At 41.9% G+C, this 20881-nt stretch overlaps 1 protein-coding gene and 1 pseudogene across 1 annotated transcript in view; one reads left to right on the top strand and one right to left on the bottom strand.

Annotated features, from left to right (window-relative positions):
* ak6 (adenylate kinase 6) overlaps nt 1–20881 on the top strand; it is a 45652-nt gene that overhangs the window by 18837 nt on the left and 5934 nt on the right. The window contains exon 5 of the mRNA XM_086030169.1: nt 4443–4588. Within this exon, the coding sequence (XP_085886295.1) occupies nt 4443–4588 (146 nt within the window). The remainder of the gene's footprint in view (nt 1–4442; nt 4589–20881) is intronic.
* LOC147148011 (uncharacterized) lies at nt 7053–7711 on the bottom strand (annotated as a pseudogene).

Genomic DNA, 20881 nt, shown 5'->3' with positions numbered 1-20881 from the left:
TACGTGCCCCTACAGAAATCATGTGGCAAAACTGGTTATGTTTGGTTACGTTTCTCCAGCTGTAAAGGCGCTTACCCCCCCCATTGTCATCAACAGAAAAAGGGGAGAGTCAAAGGCGTGAGCACAACTTAAAAGAGGCAGTGCCACATTACTTATTAAAGTACTGTAGAGTAACACGTGAAAATTTATGTTCCACCCTTTGATTATGGAGGATAATAAAAGAATAAATAATAACTAGAGCTGCAAGCAGCTATAAAGGGCCCTGGCAACGTTGGGGTACCGTCACGTCAGGATGCTCGCACATCAGAATTGAATAATCGAAATTATTATTATTATAATGTGGATCACATTACAGTCAATGTGATGCCGAACTGTAAAGTAAATTCAAAATGGCGGACTTCTGGTTAGGTTTAGCACATGGCTCCAAGAGACTTTTTTGAAGGTCTTGGCCTGTTACATATGCCACAAAATGTTCGTAGATATCGGTGAAACGTACAACCGGGTCTGATTTATTTATTTATTTTTATTTATTTTTTTATTCTAGGTGGCGCTAGCGAGCCATTTTTTAAACAATTGCGACTTAAACAAAAAAAAGATGATTTCACCAGGCCTGATGAGTGTGCAAAGTTTCGTGAGATTTCATGCATGTTTAGCATAGTTTTATTTGCAAACTGCTTCTTCATGCTTCGACTTTTATCAAATGTTAGTCGGGTTTTAGAGGAAATTATCATGTGGGTCAAGTTCCAGCAGCTATTTTAATCAGAGCAAATTCATACTTTAAACTTAATTCAAAATGGCCTGTTTGGTTTAGCATTTGGCTCCAAGAGACTTTTTTGTAGGCCTTGAACTGTTACATGTACCACCATTTTTTTGTAGATCTCGAAGAAACGTACAACGGGGGCTGAATTTTTAAAAATGCGCTAGCAAGCCATTTTTTTACAAATTACACAAAAAAATAAAAAAAATATTGATGATTTCGCCAGGCCTGATGTATGTACAAAGTTTCGAGAGATTTCGAGCATGTTCAGACCCTCAAAATAAGCGTTTCGGGTTTTTTTTGCAAACTGCATGTTGTCATGGCAACAGCTTTTCACAAAAAATGACAAATTTTGTATTTTAATATTAGGAAGTCCTAAACACTCTTCCGTGCAAAGATGAGGTGGACCCGGTTAACCTGCTAGGATAAAAACATCAAAGAAAAAAAGCATGTGTTTGCTTTAGCCACTAGGTGGCGCTATCACTACGATGAAAAATAGGTTTGTAGATGTCTTCAGCCCTTGGCTATCATCAACTATGAAAAATTTCGAGAAGATATGATGATTCGCCACACACAATTCAAAACAACTCTAACCTACATTTTCATACATGAAATATCTGTATGAATGTAAAACCGCTCAATAGTAAACATGTAAAACAATGATTGTCATGACTAAAACTAGACTAGAATTTGTTAGTTTTTACAATTAAACTGGACTAAAACTGTGACATAATTTAAAAATGGCTGATAAAATTAACACTAAATGGAAGGAAGAAAAAATAGCAGGAAATCCCACATAATAACAAGGTAAAACTGCAATAGATTAAGTTATGGTCACAAATAAAAATCCGTAATAACCGCACCGCAAAGTAACAAGGCAAAACTGTATATATGCACTGTCGTGCTGTAATGTTTTTGACAGAATATGAAAATTCAGGTAAATTATTCTGGAAGTGAAGTTTGGCAGCACTGCTATCACATTGTTGAACAATGTGGAATTATTTGAAGCATAATTAAAAGCTTTAAAAATAAATATTAAAATATTTTTCCATTTTTTTACCTTAATTTTGAGACATTTGTTTCCGTGCGAACATATGTTTCAATTAAAGTCAGAATTGAAATTTAGGCTAGTCCTTTAAATTGAGTTCATGACTCAGAGGACTCTGCCTCACCAGTCATTTTTTTCCAAATATTTATTTTGAAACGATGACAATTAAACAGTACATTTTTTAGAAAAAATAAATAAAAGCATACCATTCAGGTGATATTCTAAGAAATTACACTAGAATGAAAAATACACTAACAATAAAGATCTCTTAATTTTGTGAACTATTAAAACACTATAATTAGAGCTGGGCCGATAATTCGATATCGATATGTATCGCGATTGACACGTGATCGATACCAATAGAAAATGCCTTTGATAAAAAGTTCAATAGAAACAAGAAAAACAAACCCGATCGCAGCATGGTGCGTGCCTCCAAACGTGAAGAAGAAGCATTTAAACCAACAAGAAGCAGCTGTTAACTCAACGGAGCATGCTCGTGTGCCCGGCGGCCGTGCGCTACGCTCGCGTGCCCAGCGCCCATGTGCTAAGCTCGCGGAGAAGCCCAGCAGCCGTGCGCTACGCTCGCGGAGAGGCCCGGCAGCCGTGCGCTACGCTCGCGGGCCCGAAGCCGTGCGCTACGCTCGCGGGCCCGGCAGCCGTGCGGAACTTTGCTCAAATAAATGACCACTCGACTCAGTACAACTCTTACAATTAAATTATATTATGCATGATAACCCTATTAAAAACCCATGGATGGAGCCATGGTGTACAAGTAGAGGAGTTCTTGTCTTATCCGACACCGGCATCGCACTCAAGGTAAAATCAAGCAAGTAAAATATGAATGGACTATGGCAATAATGAGTCCGCTAAAAAGATAAAGTAGTCCTTAGACGGGTGGTCAACGATGATGTATGCACTGCAAGAGAGTATTCGTTCACTTACATTGGATGAACAATGAAGGCTAATATATGTGTCAACAACTGCTTTGGGGTAGACCAAATACGCATTTACGATGCACTAATGGAGGACAAACTACACATTACACTACATAACGATGTACAAAAAACAGTTAACTGTTATTTAAAGGTAAGGTTTAAAACAAAATCAATAATTATCAACATTGACTGATATGAAATACTTGGATTGTGACAGTTTTTCAAACATTTCTCAGCCCTTAAGTACATTATCTTTAAAATGGAGTTTATTTAATCTTTATATCGACCAGTTTATTTTACTCTTTCATAGTTACATTGACCTCTTATTAAAGGTTAAGTATTATGTTAAAATAAAATAACCTGAACGTATTTTTCTTCGGGTCATTAATTTCAATAGTTTAAAAATAAAGAAAAAAATTCAATATATATCGATATCGACCAATATGAAACACACAGTCATATCGCCTAGACCTAACTGAAATCCTTGAACACTCATCAGCAACAGCCTATGACACATCTAAGTATTCAAGTTAAAGACAAGTTGTCACATGTATACACTTTTTGTGAGGAAAAAAACATACAATAACAGTTACAATTGCTAACTATATTATAACTCTTTATAATGAAAAAAAATACAGTAACTTTAAAAAGTCTTATGAAATTATATACCCGGTACACTTTTTAGGCATTGAAATCTTTGAATGTTCAACAGCATATGATAAATCTCACTGTTTAAGTTTGAGGTTTTTGGCTAAAAAGACTACTTTCTTCCTCGTGTGAGACGTGTCACCTGCAACATAGCCGCCAATCTCTATGTTGCAATGTCGGCACACAACTTTGGGACTTATTCATGTACCTTTCCCCATCGGCGATTTTTAACAGGAAAGCCAAAATGTTCCCAAACAGGAGACCACAGTGCACAGGGGGACCTTCGAGCTGTGGCTTGATTGCGCATGCCATAATAACGACGCGTTATTTTGAGTAACAGTATTGACTTTATATATGACTTGAATTTAATCCCACTTCAAACATGAAGCAGAAAGTGGACATTTATGGTGATAGTAATTCAGCCACAGTTCAAATCGATTCAATTTTTCTTTTACGCATGGTTATGACGTGACGTCATCTTTAGAGACGTCTCCATGAAATGAGATCGAAAAGCCTCGCCTCCTCATTTCCCCCAAATACTGTATTTTTCGACCTCCTACAGGAATGCCCCGACAGGCTTGACCACATTTACTTTCGTAAACACTATGCCGTGAGTGACGTCGTCTCTTCTACTAATGCAGGTCACTAGGGAGATGCATGTGTGTTCACAACACGACGGACAGAGGTCGCATTTATAATGTAATATGAACGCTTACACAAAAAAATTGAGCATTAAGACCTGTGTTGTGTACCTAGCCTAAGTTGCAGTGACAAAGTGATTTTCCAACATCACATATGATGACTGTTTTAACGCCAGAAAGTGCTGGACTGGACTTTGGCACATACGATTCGCCAAAATTTTGCGTGAACTTGAAATTGTACAACTTTTGGGGTATTCAATTTGAAGGTATCACTTTATAGCAACGATAATGTCTTCAAATGTAACACAAGCTGCCTTTCCAAAGCCTGCACAGAAACGAACCTTTTTTTTGTTTGTTTTACATACATCATTTATGTATTTAATGTGAAATGTTATGATTCTGTGATCCTGCAGGTGGTGGATGAGCTAGATGAAAAGATGACGCATGGAGGTGTGATTGTAGACTATCACGGCTGTGACCTCTTCCCCGAACGCTGGTTTCACATTGTCTTTGTCCTCAGAACAGACAATACCCAGCTGTACACACGGCTAGAAAACAGGTACTCTTAACTCATGCCTCTGTGAACATTCACCATGATATCAGCCATATATACAAAAAAAAAAAGACATTTAGTTGTAAAACAAATTATTTCAACCTGAAAATGTAAAAACCAGGAGGCGAGCGCCCAAAAGGACAACGTGGGTCCCCCTTCCCATGGTCTCACCACCTGTGGGAGGCACAAAAAGGGGTCGGTGCGTAGTGAGCTGGGCAGTGGCCAAAAGCAGGGACCTTGGCGGTCCGATCTCCAGCTAGAGAATCTGGCTCTAGGGATTTGGAATGTCACAGCGATTAATTAGTGCTTCATTTGCCTTTACCTCAGTATTCTACAATGCGTAAAGGACATAACTGATAGTTTGTTGTAATAAAATTGTAAAATTTGCAACTGCAATCGCAATTTTTAGGGATTTTCTTTTTTTTCCATATTCATTCAGCCCTTATCTGGTGGTGTGTTGGCTCCGATGGTGGGGTAAGATGCCAGTCCGATCTGGCAGACCCAAACGTATTGTGATTGTTTGCTGGGAACATTTGGCAGAATCCCCTATCAGAAAGAGTTTCAACTCCGACCTCCGGCAGAACTTTTCCCACGTCCCAGAGGAGGCGATGAACATTGAGTCCAACTGGACCATGTTCAGTTCTTTCATTGTTGCGGCGGCCAACCGGAACTGTGGCCGCAGGTGGTCGTTCCCTTTCGTGATCACTGAGGCAAAAACTCTGCCGTGGGCGGAATTCAGAATCTGAATCATCTTTATTAGCGAAGTATGTAAAACACACAAGGAATTTGTCTCTAGTCATATGACACACTAGTATTGCAGTAACAAACAACTACAATAAACAAATACATACAAGTATAGAAAGTCTTTCCGTAATGTAAAGGTACCATTGTGCAGTAGTACCACCCATTGACAGCAGTGAAACAATGTCGAGAGTCATAAGAGCAGAGATAAAGTGCTCAGTGGTGCGGTACTTACATTACTATGACAGTTGTGCAGATGATGCTGATAATCGTTGCACCATTTTCAAGTGACCAGTAGCAGTAGATGTAATGCAACTTTGGGTGTGCAATTGTGCATTAAGTCCTTGAGTGCCTTAGTCTCTAGTGCTGAGGAATACTAATCAAGGACAATTGTTCAACCTAACCCAACCTAACCCTAACCCAAGTATGTAGAGAGCTGAAGCTACATTGATCCGAGCAGTAATACGGTCCCACGGGGCTAGGGTTGGGCATCGATAACCGGGAATCGAGTGTAACAAGGACCATCATTCCGGTTCTCCCAGAATTGTCCAGATTTTAGAATGTCGGTGCTAAGTTTCAATTCCAAGTTAGCCGCGCAGAAGAAGCACGAACAAAGTAGGACTGAAAATAAAAATGCCGTCGAAGCTGCTGCGTGAGTGCACGGCAGCTCACCCATACTGGCTGCCCCTCTCAGTCAGCTGCTCCTCTCGGTCAGCCCCTCCGCTCAATTGGTGCTAGCAAGCGCGGGCTGCGGCGACGACATACGAGGTCGCTACACTAATGTGGAACGGTCATTCATGGGAAGAACGTGACGAATTTGAACTGAAGCAATATCAACTGAATGTACATCCCGAGATGTTCTCTGAGGTAAATTTGTTGCCGTTGCTAACGTTGCATTAAACTGTGGAGAACTGAAAAAATTGTTGGCATATTAAGCTGTGGTAAATGACAGCAGCTTGACATAGGGCTGTGCAATTAATCAACATTCAATTACTATTACGATTATTACATTACACGATGACAAAATTGTTATCATCGTAAAAAGCGATTATTAATGTACATTTATATCCAATGAACTACGTTTGTTTACACAAGGAAATCAAATGTATGCATTTGCACCTTTTTATCTTATAACTAATTTTATAACTTCTGTTTGGTTCAAAAGGAACTTGCATAATAATAGTGTTTCAAATTATGTATTTGTCGTTATTTTTTACGTTTAAACATTTTCTTGTTTTTGTACCCAAAAATAAATGATCATTTGAATAATCGTTATTTCAGTTATTACCCAAATAATCGTGATGACAATTTTTTTCATAATTGAGTAGCCCTAGTTTGACACAATTAGTTGGATCTGTTGACAATGCTAGCTTCCCAAGCCCTTTTTTTTATACATTTAGTCGAAAACAAATTTTTACATTTTAAGATGACATACTGTCATCTTAAAAGTTTAATAATGACACAGTTGTGTTAAATGTTTAAATGTGTTAAACTACACTTACAAATAGGTGATATACTTTTTGTATAAAAGTTTAAATGTATGCTGAAGGAAAATACCGTATTTTCCAGGTTATAAATCAGATTTATTTTCATAGTTTGGCCGGGGGTGCAATTTATAGTCTGGAGCGACTTATGTATGAAATTATTAACACACCCGTATATCATTTCACGTTATTGTTACTTACACAAATATACACATAACTCACATATACATATGGTCTGTTACCAGTCAGAAGGCTCTGGTCCTCTGATCATCCAAGCGCAAGGTATGGTGAATGTCTGCAAATCTTCCAATAGCCGTAGAGGGCTTATACATGGGAATATGTAGATAACTCCTAAATAGCTCACGGACTGATACATCCCAGTTCTTCTCACTTCCTGCAAGCAGCGTCAATCCAATGAAGGTCATAAATTCATCTTTTTTCCATTTTTTCCAATGTAATTTTTCCATTCTTTTCATCTAGCTGTTGCTACTCTACATCCTTCCAAGTTTGGTCACTTCATCACCTCTTGTATTATATCATCAGTGATAAAGAACTCCCATGCATCCTCTGGTGAGGCAGTCATGCTAAGCCCTTGTGCAGTCTCTGACTGACTTCTGAGGGTGTTGTGGCTCTGTGGTCTGCACTGGTTGGGAGGTCACTCGCTCCGTTAAAAGCCCTTCCGACTCATTCTGTTGGACATGATTTGGACACTTTCTTCTTCAGAGGACACATAAGAGAAATTTTCTGAATCAGATTGATTCTGTTCAGTTGTATTTCCACTTCCACCTGGACAATAGTCTGGGTCCTCATCATCAGAAATTTCAGACTCAAGAGTCCAACCCTGTTACTGGCCTCCATCATCTAGCATCTGTAGGACAATTTCAGCTCTGTATCTAGCAGCCATGACACATTGGATGAGGAAACATAAAAGTAATGTGTCCAATAGATCAATATGTAGCTATATTAATAAATACTCTCACACACAATCACACACTGCATATAGTAATGTTGGCTAACTCTAGTTATGATACATCAGCACCACCTGCTTTTTCAGCACGGCCAGAAAACGTCTACACTAGTTATGAAGTAGGCTAATATGTTGATAAACAATAATAACATACTCTTTCACACAACAATCATGAATGACACGCACACACACTAACGTTAACACAATGCATATACTAATGTTAGCGATCTTAGTTAGCTAGTTAGTGTTAGCTAGTTATGAAGTAGGGTAATTTTTATAAATAATAACAATCATGAGAGACACACACGATATTATATGAAGATAATACTTTCACATGTCAGCTCTTGCTGTGTGAAACTATCTTCCTGAAGGGTGAAACTTTTGATATAGTCTGTGTGGTTCACAGTTAATTTAGTTCTGACAGCCAAAGTTGATAAAAATCAATGGTTCCCATTCGAATCCATAGAAAATGCATGCAGGTCATTTTTGACCCACTTATGGAAGCTTGGGGTAGTAATACAAAAACTGTAATTTCTTAAAGTATAAAAGGTAAGAAACAAAATGTGAATGGCATTATATCAAAAACATGTTTTTTTGAGGAATACCTGGAACATGAAATCCTAACAGTTTTTCATTACAAAAATATTTAAAGAAAAACAACCTCACCGGGTCATTTTTGACCCACTTATGCATCTAAGGGTTAACGTAACTTTCTTGTAATGCTACATATCTGTGAATGTTAGCTAAATGTTACCATCATAGCTCGGTGGAAATGATGTGTACTAAGCGCACGATTTTATTATTTTGATTTATATGGACACATTTATTAGCGTTACGCGACGGAGACAACTTGGCTTCCGGGGGGTGGGTGGGCGTTGTGTAATGTACAATACAATACCATTTTATTTAAACAACATAAGCATACCTTTCAGCCTGTTGTTTCCTCTATTGTATTTTTATTTTAAATTGTCCGTCATTTAAGTTTTAAATGACATGTCTGTTCTTGAAATCAATTTCCTCCAAAAATGTGACTTATACTCCAGTGCGACAGCCGGTTGGACTAATAAAAACATGATAATTATACTACGTCTGACGGCGTGTTCTTTGAAGTCGCTACAATATATTTTAAAATGTGACGTCTTCGGCAGGCGCGAAGGACCCGATCAGATCTGCTACCCACACCGGCTTGCTGCTGGCTGCGGGCCACATCCGGCCCGCGAGAAGGTTTTCTACGGCCCCTGGGATCATATTGCTTTATTATTAGATCCGGCCCGCAGCAAGCCGGTGTGGGTAGCAGAAGTGATCGGGTCCTTTGCACCTGCTGATGACGTCACGCTTTAAAATATATTGTAGCGTCTTCCAAGACCACAGACGTAGTTTCACATTTTATTAGTCCAACCGGCGACTGTGGGCCGCAGCCGACGCTAATACAGTACGACAACCGTTCAGTCATGCTCTCCTCTTCGTCCTCCGCTACTGTCGCTCCCATGCCCTCCCATCAAGCGAGCCGCACGATGCATTCATTAACCTCGGAAACAACACAACTTGGCAAAACACAAATTCGACCACAACACAGATAACCCAATTCGTTACACTATTTCTGCAACATATTTCTTTGCATCTATGTTTGCCACCCCCTGGCTGTTGTTATAACGAACATTACCGCTACTTTTGCGAGGATCGTCCTTCGGTCGTCTACATGCCGACTCAAGACTTCACGTCACTTCATGGCTTTCAGAATCGGATTGTGGTGAAAAGTTATTCGGAGTAAAACACACTTTATTAAGAAATACTTCATGTTAGAAATCTCACGTTTTATTCTTAGTAATTATTGGCATTTGATATTTTCATTGAGTTTCGATGAAGTACTGAGATGTCCCACACTGTGAGCAGGCAATGAACGCTCCTCGAGCGCTAAGTGTCGATAGCGAGAGACGTGGTTTATTTTCTTTCTCCTCCTTCGACAGCTAGCTAGTAGTTTGTTTGTGCCAGCAAATGCAGTAGTTGCAGATTTCCCGTGTTTCACCACGTTTGTTGTTGTGTGTAAATGTTAAAAAGTGAGTTTGATAAGTCAGGTTCATGTCAGGTAACTGCTGTACATAATAGCCTAGATATGTTCTCGTGAGTGATGTCACGTTGATGATCACTAGTTATTTCGATTAGTATGCTTACTATATTCTAATGATGAAACGTGTGAATGTGTATTGTATGCATTGTTTGGCTGTTTAATTGCTTAATACAGAGAATTTTAATGTTTAGGCATATTGTTAACTAATGGATATGCATTGGAGGATGTTGCTAGGTTATTCTTTGTCTGTGTTGTTGCAGACCACGGTAAATAGACGTGTCAAGTGGAATACAGGTATGTGTTCTCTGACCGGAGCACCTACATCCATACCTTGCCACTCTAAAATAGAGTCAGCTGGAGACATCATACCAATCATATGATCCTCTCCGCTTCACTTCACATTATGTACAGTTCATACAATCTTGCAGCCCGAGTCAACCAGAAAATTGTTTCCAGTTTGGCAGGAGAAAAGCAAACGTTCCACTGATCTTGTTTCACAAGACGGGCAGCGGCTTCTTCTCGGGTCGTAAGCGGAAGTGACGTACTTTATTTTATTTTTTATTTAGTAACTCTGAACATATTAGCACAACAGCCAGGGGGGTGACAAACAAACAAGAAATATATTACAGAAATATAAAGCGTGACATCATCAGCAGGCGCAAAGGACCCGATCCAATCAGGACATTTTAAACAATTTCAATGAACATTCCATCAGTCCGGCCCTCGGCTTGTCGCAAAATTTTTTATTCGGCCCTCCGTCCATTTGACTTTGGCACCTCTGGACTAAATAAATGATTAATTTAGTCAACTAAAATTGCCCTTTATTTTTGTTGACTAAAATTGGACTTAAACTAAAATTCAATCAGATGACTAAATTATGACTAAGACTTTAATTATTTTTAGTCAAAAGACTATAACGTCAACTAAATTAAAATATCGTGTCAAAATGAACACTGGCTGTTACTATATCAAAAGCTGACGGTTTGGTTGTATCACGGTATTGATGTTACTGATATTTATTGCAATATCGTGTGAAAGCTCAACACTGCAATGGGCCTCACTGTATTGCAGGAAAGTTCACGATACATGACCTATTCACTAATTTGACAGTATAATATTTGTTATTTATAGCATTTGAAATGCGATACTACTGTCTACTGACAGCGATTCCTTTGCTTATCAAGTCAGAAACACAGGAACACTCTGAATAAAGACTCTTGTATAGCTGATGTATGCCCTTTTTGTCATAACAAACACTGCTTTTTCTAAAGAATATAAACACAAAATTTGTAATATTTTCCCAAAAAATAAATTCAAAGTGGAATAATTGAGCTGATTTCATTAGGGCCTTTGTTAGGTCATTAATTCATAACATCACTGATTTTGTTGCAGTTTTGTTTTTGGAGTAATGGCTGTTTAAAAAAAAACAACACACACTTAATCCCCCAGGGACCATCAGTGGTCCCCATTATAAAAGTGTTTTTACTTTCAACTAGGGATGTAATGATTTATCGAAAATCGATATACAATCGATGTAAAAATATAAAAGAATTGATTCACAACTCCATGTTAACTAGCCGCTCTCTCGTCATGCCCATATGCAACACACATGCGCAGGAGTGGAAATCTGGGTCATTCGTGATGTAAACAGAAGCATTGTGGGTAATGGTGTCATGACGTTAGCGTTGGCAACACAGTCCAAAGTTCGGGCACAATCACAAAATTACTTAAAACGATGTAAATCTCCGTTTCATAGCAGCAGGGCGGTGATAGACGAGTATCTAAAAAGGAAGCACGTTGTGGCTGATGTTCGATTTTATTTCTCACATTGGGACAGCCCCTCCATGAGCCGTCACCTTACCGTGCTGGAGGGGTTTGCGCATTGACTAAAAAGTGAAGGAAATTAACCCCAGTCAACATAGGACATCTCTGAATGCATGGCACGCGCAAAATAGAATATAGGTGGAAGAGGTGAATGTAACATTGTGTTGAATACTTGGGACAGTCCACCCGAAAAATGTAACAGCCCTGATGCGCAACAATTTCAGCCTGGAATGGACCGGCCATACCAGAGTTCTCCCGAACATGCCAATGGCCACCACACCTCTGCTCATTATTATTAGCATTGCAATGAATTGTTATGAATCACACTGTGCCTGCTAAATTCATATACAGTAATCCCTCATTCATCGCGGTTAATGGGGGGACAGAACCCACCGCGATAAGTGAAACCCGCAAAGTAGAGTCGGACTTATGATTATGATTATCATTTTATATGATATTTATTGTACAGCTTTATTTTGGGGGATTTGCGCCTCTGTTACGCTATTGTGAACCCCAACATGGTTCCCACACTTTAATTTAACTATAAAAATGCAAAATGAAGAATACAAATACTAAGCTTGCAGGCTGTGATCAGAGCTTCGACCAACCGCGGCAGCTGACGAGCACGACAGAACTTTCACTAAAAACTACGTTAAAGTTTTAATTTTTATCATAAAATTGACTTCCCTTAACTAGAATGCCATATTGTAATTTATCCAATCCTGCACTTTAAGACGCTTGACGCCACCATGAAAAATCTAAGTAAAAGCGACCGCTTCTTCTTCTTCTTCCCTCATTCTTCTTCGCCTGCTTTTTCTTCTTCTCCTCCTATTTCATTTCAAAAACAAAGAAGAAGCATGGCCGCCGGGGGGATCATGCATTAACTTTATCTTTGCACAACAACATCAACAAAGTCCTTTGGATAAAATGCAACGTGGGATTGTAGTTAAGGTAAGCTGTTTTAGGACACCCTAAGACAAAAGTAACAAACACTTTCACACTTTAATTGGCGATGTCTAAAGTCGTCCGTGCCGCTGGCCGGCCAGGAGCACGCTGTGCTGCGCTCACGACTTATAAACGCAGGATTTTTACAAAACTTTATAAGAGCAAACACATCATTACAAATACGGATGAGAAAGTATCCGGCTTGACTCTGACTAAATCAACAGCACATTTGAATAGTGGACGAGACTAGCGAGAGGCTACGATGATGTGCAGCCAGTCAGCTGACGAACAGTACAGTGTGTAGAAAAAGTAAATGCAGTTGTGCTCTTGTCGGTCGATATCGCGCTGGGAACCAGTCTTTTATGAGTGCCTATGGGTATGTACAAAGCCTCATAGCCAACTCATATCTTTGAAACAATGCGTCTTTCTGCAATATGGCTCCCGATATGGCTGTGTTGTTTAATTTCTAATTTATGAATGCTTCTGAAAAATCCGCAATGCACTGAGGGCGCGAAAGTTGAAGCGCGAAGTAGCGATGGATCACTGTACCGTATTTTCCTGACTATAAGTCGCTCCGGAGTACAATTCGCACCAGCCATAAAATGCATAATAAAGGGGGGGGGAACATAATTCCCAGTGGAGTATAAGTCGCATTTTTGGAGGAAATTGTGCGCTTAGTACATATCATTTATATCATTTCCACCGAGCTACGATGGGAACATTTAGCTAACATTCACACATGTAGCATACAAGAGAGTTACTGTAAGATAACTATAAACTCATCAAAACGGTTGTATATTGATTAAATAAGTCTTTTATTTAACCCCAACCATGTAGAATGTTTCCAAGTCTCCAAAAGTATTTATGTATTCAGTCGTAATTATGTCTTCGTCTCCTCTGTGCTCGGCTTCTTATGTGTGTGGCTGCATAATGCAATACCCAGCCAGAGGCAGGCAACTGGCTGTTTGTGGTTCATTCTTATTCAACCATCGTCTGTAAGTAACTTAGACAATTGTGTGTAATGAGCATGCAGCATTTATATACGAGCTGAAATGTGGATGATTGTGGGTTTTTGACTGAACATACTAATAGCTATCGCTAATGCTAATTGCGATCGCTAATCGTTAGCATAGGCTCATCTTGTTCATGAGTTTCACGTTTCTTTTGTTTCGACAATGACAATGATCTTCCTATTTTTTGTGAAGAGAAAACTCCCTTACCGTGCTGACAGTTTCGGCTGTCACTGCAGCCTTATCCTCGGAGCTGACACGTGACGTCTAAAAACAGCTGACCGGGTCGGGGGAATCTTCAACATAAGGCTCCCTGACCCGATCAAGGCTGCACTCCAACCCCCCGCAAATGCGCTGTATAGGTAAAACTGTATTGTATTGTATTATTTTGCTCCGGACACAACACGTGTCAGTAGTGACAGCTCCGAGGAAGGCTGCAGTAACAGCCGAAACTGTCAGCACGGTAAGAGAGTTTTCTCTTCACAAAAAATAAGAAGATCATTGTCATTGTCGAAACATAAGAAACTTGAAACTCATGTGTATGTAATGCATAGATTGATTGTATTTTCTGTTTCTTGTGCAGTTTCACAATATAAACAGTAGGGATGTGCGCGACTAGTCGTTTAACCGTCTCCAATTTATTAAACTTTTTGTATTTTATTAGTCGGTTCAACGCGGCATTAAGTATCACGCATCTTGTTCCACAGAACAAGAGAGAGAGATAATTGCCCCCCCCCCGAAAAAAATCCTATTGTTTTGTGTAAGCGTTCGTATTACATTAAAAATGCCACCTCTGTCTTGTCTGCTATATGAACACATGCGTCGTCAAAGTGGCGCGCCTGCGTAGAAGAAGAATCTACGTCGCACCCGACGTTGTGTTTGCGGAAGTAAATGTGGTGCAGCGTTTCGGGCCATTCAAGCAATGAGGTAGCAGGTAGAAATAAATACAGTATTTGGGGGAAATTATGAGGCGAGGCTTTATTATCTCATTTCATGGAGACATCACTAACGATGACGTCACGTCATAACCGTGTGTAAAAAAATCTATCTGGGCCGTGGCTGAATTACTACGCTCGCCATAAATGTCCACTTTATGCTTCACGTTTCAAGTGGGATTAAATTAAAGTAAAATAAAAAGTCAATAGTGTTAATCAAAACAACTTTGCAGATTCGATCCCCTTGCTGCCAGCACTTTCCTTCCGCCTGCGCGGAGCGCATCTTGGGCTCGTTAACTAGGACAACATATGAAAGCGACACAGGTCGCATTTGAAAAAATCGGAATTGAGCCGTTCGGACTGTCATAAAAAAAATCAGATACAAGTCTCATATGGGCAAAAAAATCCGATCTGGATCGCATTTGCCTGCGGTGTGAACCTAGCCTAGCATGGTGCTAGCGAATGAGAACCTGCTGGACTGGGAGTTGGTATAAGATAAGAATGCCTTTATTGATCCCACAGTGGGGAAATTTTCAGTGTTACAGCAGCAAAGATATAGGTCACACAGGGACGGCGGCATAATATAGCCATTAATGTATAACATTGACGGCAAACATTCAGGATCAAACCTATGTAAATATACGCAGTATATACACACTAACATACATCTACATAAAAAGTAGGAGGAACACTCATTTTGGCCTGTACATAGTGCAGAGGAAAAATACTCTAAGTAAGTGACAGTGCTGCAGTGCTGTAGTGAAATGTAAGGAACGGCATTGGATAAAAATAAAACTAGACTAACAGTAGTGGGGAATGTTGAGTATTGGACGGTATTACAGTAGTGGTGAATGTTGGGTATTGCACGATATGAGCTCAGGTGCAGGACTGCACAATTGCACTAATGTCCGCCAGTTTGTAGAGACTACACAATGTTCTTGTTAAAGAGTCTGACAGCAGCAGGCAAGAAGGAACGGCGGAATCCCTCCTTGGCACAGCGAGGGTGTAACAGTCTGTCACTGAAGGAGCTGTGGAGTGCTGTTAGGGTGCCCTGGAGGGGGTGGTCCGGGTTGTCCAGCATTGATGACAGCTTGGCCAACATCCTCCTGTCCCCCACCGAGTCCACAGAGCCCAGGACAGAGCCGGCCCTCCTGACCAGTTTGTCCAGCCGCTTCGTGTCCCGGGCCGAGACACCGCCTGCCCAGGTGACCACTCCCTGGAAGATGACCGCTGCAACCACAGAGTCATAAAAGTTCCTGAGGAGTGTCCCCTGAACCCCAAAAGACCTCAGTCTCCTGAGTAGGAAGAGTCTGCTCTGACTCTTCCTATAGAGGGCGTCTGTGTTTTCGCTCCAGTCCAGTTTATTGTTCAGATGAACACCCAGGTACTTGTAAGCTGAGACTCTCTCAACATCTGCTCCCGGGAAATTCACTGGTGCAGGTGAAGAGTGATGGCGCCTACCGAAATCCACCACCATTTCTTTGGATTTCCCCGCATTGATAGCACTGGAGAAATCAAAGAACATGATCCTCACAGTGCTCCCCGCCTTCTCCAGGTGGGAGAGTGAAGTGTGGAGGAGGTAGATGATGGCATCATCCACACTGATGCCAGGCTGGTATGCGAACTGGAGTGGGTCCATTGAGGAGCTCACCAGGGGGCGCAGGTAGACAAGGACCAGTCTCTTCAGGGTCTCCATCAGGTGAGACGTCAGCGCCACTGGTCTGAAGCTGTTGAGCTCCTTCGGGTGGGGGGTCTTTGGCACCGGGACCAGGCAGGATGTTTTCCATAGCTGGGGGACCCTGCCCAGCTTCAGGCTCAGGTTGAACATGTGCTGGACAATTCCACACAGCTGGTCTGCGCAGGATTTGAGGAGCTGGGGGCTGATGCCATCTGGATCCGCTGCCTTCCTTGCCTTCATCTTCTTCAGCTGGTTCTTCACCTGAGATGTTGTGAAGGCCAAGGCTGGGCAGGAGGGAGTGGTGGCTGTCTGGTGTAGCTGGGAGCTGGAGACTGTGGAGAAAAGGGGGGAGGGGGTGACACACCCAGCAGGAGGAGTAGGTGGAGGCTGCAGCAGGAGAGACTGAGTGGGGGCAGGCATCTGATCGAACCTATTGAAAAAGAGGTTCAGCTCATTTGCCCACTGCAGGTCCCCCCCAGTCTTGGGTTGTCCGTGGCCTGAGATGGTCTTCAGCCCCCTCCAGACTCCCCTGGTATTATTCTGCAGCAGCTGCTCCTCCATCCTCTTCCTGTAGGACCTTTTCCCCTCTCTGATCCTCCTCCTCAGCTGGCGCTGCACAGTCTTCCTCTCCTCTATGTTGCCTGATGCAAAAGCCCTCCTCTTCTCCTTCAGGAGAGCTTTTATGTCTGGTGTGATCCAGGGTTTGTTGTTGGAGAAACACCTTACCGTCCTGGTGGGTATGGTGTTCTCCATGCAGAAATGTATATAGTCTGAAACAGTGTCCGTTAGACTACTAATGTCTTCCCCGTGAGCATCGCTGAATACTTCCCACAGTTCTGCTGAAGCAGTCCTTTAAGGCCTCCTCGGCCTCTCCAGACCATCTCTGAACCGTGCCGGTCACAGCTGGCTGCCTGCGGACCAGAGGTTTGTACACACACTGGAGAGCCATCAGGTTGTGATCAGCTTTGCCCAGCGGGAGGAGGGGCAGTGATGTGTTAGCGTAGAAAAGGTCCAGTGTTTTATTGTCTCTGGTGTGGCAGGTGACATACTGTGTGAATGAAGGCAGAGAGGAGGAAGGGGTGGCATGATTGAAGTCACCAGAGATGAGTATCAGGGCATTTGGGTGCTGTGTTTGTAGCCTGCTCACTGCTGCAGTCAAGACATCACAGGCTGTGTCGCCGCTGGCAGCGGGGGGGAACGTAGACGGTCACCGCGATCACATGACTAAACTCTCGCAGGATGTAGAATGGCCTCATGCCAACAGCTAGCAGCTCAATATCCCTGCTGCTAAGCTGCTTCTTAATCGTGATGCCCAGGATTACACCATCGATCGTTCACAAACACAGCCAGCCCTCCTCCTTTCCTCTTTCCACTCTCCAGCGTCCTGTCCGCGCGTATGATTTGGAAGCCGTCCAATTCTACGACTGCGTTCGGCGTTAGCGCTGTTAGCCATGACTCCGTGAATAGCATCAGGCTAGCCTCCCGGAAGTCCCTCTCATGCCGGGTAAGCGCCGCTAGCTCGTCCATCTTGTTGGGGAGAGATCTAACATTCCCCATGATAACAGACGGGAGGACGGGATGGTATCGTCTCCTCCTTTCCCGGCGTTTAACCCCCGCACGAGATCCCCGTCTCTTCCTCCTCAGCTCACGGGGGATATCGGGTCTCGCCCCGGGAGCCGGCGCAGGGTCGTTCACTTTTATTCAGTCAGTTGTTGTTACATCAATAGAATTTAAATTAAGAAACTGTCCTGAATGTTTGGGCTAAAATAGCCCCTAAAGACACACAACATTTGCATTTAAAATTTTGAATTCAATATGTATTCAAATTCAAGTTTTCTTCCTTATAGACTAGTCGACTAGTCGCAAGTAAAAGTGGAGACTAGTCGGCGGGCATATTAGTCAAAATTCCCATCCCTAATAAACAGGCAACTTCGCTGCACACCTGGAGTCAGTGGAGTTTGTTTGTGAATGTTTAGCTGTTTGGATAATCTATCTTCCTCAACTAGCAAAGCCTTAACAGTCAAATTGTCTTTTTATCATACTATTTTACTTTTATATAACAAGACATTAGATTTTCACCGTTTAAATTACTCATGCATTTTAATAGCTTTTAGGATTTATCTTATGGTTCTTTAGGTGGGTTACAATAACATGTGAAATGATTTTCAAATTTTTACAATACAATACAATACAATTTTATTCATACAGCGCATTTCATAACAGCTACAGAGCAGACTACGTGAACTATGAACTGGAGGTGGCGTGATTAAATCTGCCAATAGGAAGAAGTTAGAAATATTGGGGCCAGAGTAAATTACGCTAAAGCGCCTGCAGAGGGAGACAAAACATCATAAATACAAGTCAGCACTAACAAGCCATGACAGTAATAATGTGTTAATAATTTCACACATAAGTCGCTCCGGAGTATTAGTCACACCCACGGCCAAACTATGAAAAAAACGTGACTTACAGTCCGGAAAATACGGTATTTGCATATACTATATTTGCAGGCGCAATCCTAGTTGCGCCCAATTGGTAGACTGGTTTGCACGCAGAATCAAGTCTGCGCCCGTTTTGTGTGCACAACTGCGTAGTAAATCAGGCACTGAACTAATTCTGTAACATAACCTTTAAAAAAGTAATATCATGCGGTTTGTTGTCAAAACTCTTTGATCTAAGCCTTGATTTATGGCTCTTTGGATCAAAGTTCACAGTCATAAATAATTATATTTGATTTTAATAGTTTCCGGGACATCTGGAAGTGGGAAATTTAACTATCGTACATCCTGGGTTCACAATTTTATGTGAAGTAGTCAAAAGGTCAAAGTAGTATATGTCAGGGTATGTTTGAACATTATTTGATATATGTATTAAGTGTAGTTGTATGTTTTAATAGATATAATGTATCATCTTACCTTGGGAAGTGAGAAGAAGGAGGGTGAGCGCGCACCCTTGGGGGGAATGTAGAGTGAGAAGGAGGAGGAGGAGGGGGTGAGCGCGCATCCATGGGCGTGAAGGTAGCATCCTTTCACGCATGCACGCACGCACCCCCCCCCCCCCCCCCCCCACACACACACACACACACACACACAGGTGGTTCATATCCTTTGGTTGTGGAAAATGGTTTGCTATGAAATGTATTTGATATGTGCACGATGTGAGCAACGGTTGTTTTATTCGATAAAGTGTTTCTTCTTACCTGTATTTCCATGCGGTTCACATTTGTTGTATGCAAGGTTTCTGTCCTGTTTTAAAACAGAGTTTGGTCATAAAGTGGGGAATATGAGTTTTTTCTGTAGGATCATAAAAAAAGGGTACTCCTGGAATTTTAATGTTCAGGATTCTAAACAAAAAGATGCATCCTTTCACGCACACACAAGCTGGTCTACCCCCAGTAAATAAGCAACATGTGTTTTTTTCTGTAGAGGGATAAAAAACAGGCTCCAGGATTTGAACGTAAAATCATTCAATGTGTTTTTAAGGGAGCCGCAATTGCACGGGCGGTTATCTTACTAAACAACAGTAGGTCATAAAAAAAAAAAAAGCAGACACACAGGTTTTTTTTAGCATAAAATGTGACGTTGGTTTAGGTCCATGAGGGATATGTCCGTGCGTGCGTGCGTGCGTCCGTCCTGCGACTGACTGTCGGCCAGTTCGGGGTGTAGTCTGCCTTTCGCCCATTGTCAGCTGGGATAAGCACCTTTCACCCACCATCCTACAAGGACAAATCCTATGGAAAAAGGATGGATGGATAGATGGAAGAAACACAATTTGTGGCCTTTCTCTATTGTATGTACACCATGGTTTTACCTCCTGCATTGGTTGGTCAGTTCACAAATACCTCTAAAACGAACAATTCTTGAAAATATCATGACCTCTGTCGTATAAAAACGCCAGCCTCTCCACCACAGACATCCGTGAAGTCTTAATGCAGACGAGGTATCGTATGCTGGACGTGATGTTGTGCATCAATGTAGTGTTTAAGGGGTTAATATGTGTTACATCTTAGAGAACAAGTAGCATAAACACATTGTACGTGCAGTAAAGGTGTAAACGCCTATGTTCGATGTCAACGCAATAGCAAAAAAGAAAGGACCGGTTAGTATTAGCAATTTGTAAAATGCAACTAGTTACATGCAAAAAGATGTACAATTTAAGAATTGAATGTACTTCCTTGTTGGTGTTACGGTTCTAGGATATGAATACAGCACAAAAGTTGGCCTCCATATCGCAGCACAACTAGTGTTTGTTCAAACTTCCTAAAGCAAATGACAAAAGTTGGTCCTGGGGAATCGGTTCGCCGCCCTGGCGAGTGAATCTCCTGTTCCCATCGCTGCACTACGGCATACGGCAGTCGGAGACACCGACTGCTGCGTCCGACGCTGGGGCTGTGCTCCCAGGGGCTCCCCCGGATCCCTCGTCACCCAGGCGACAACCCCATGATGGGCGGGTCCGCCGGTGGCCCGGCCGTCCACTCACGCGTCGGGCTGCTCCAGGACGCGGTGTCCCGGTACACGAGTGGCCGACGTCATCAGCGACACTCACCGGTGTCATCCACTGTCATCACTCGGCCTCGGCAGAGCCATCCTGGACAGTGGGGTCGTGAATCTCCCGCCAGCGGTGAGTCCCTTGGCGTTCCCTCCTCAC

This window comes from Filicampus tigris, chromosome 5, assembly GCF_054856515.1.
Source record: "Filicampus tigris isolate MCC_2025a chromosome 5, RoL_Ftig_1.0, whole genome shotgun sequence".
NCBI classification, from domain to species: domain Eukaryota; kingdom Metazoa; phylum Chordata; class Actinopteri; order Syngnathiformes; family Syngnathidae; genus Filicampus; species Filicampus tigris.
This window is presented reverse-complemented; position numbering and strand designations above follow the sequence as displayed.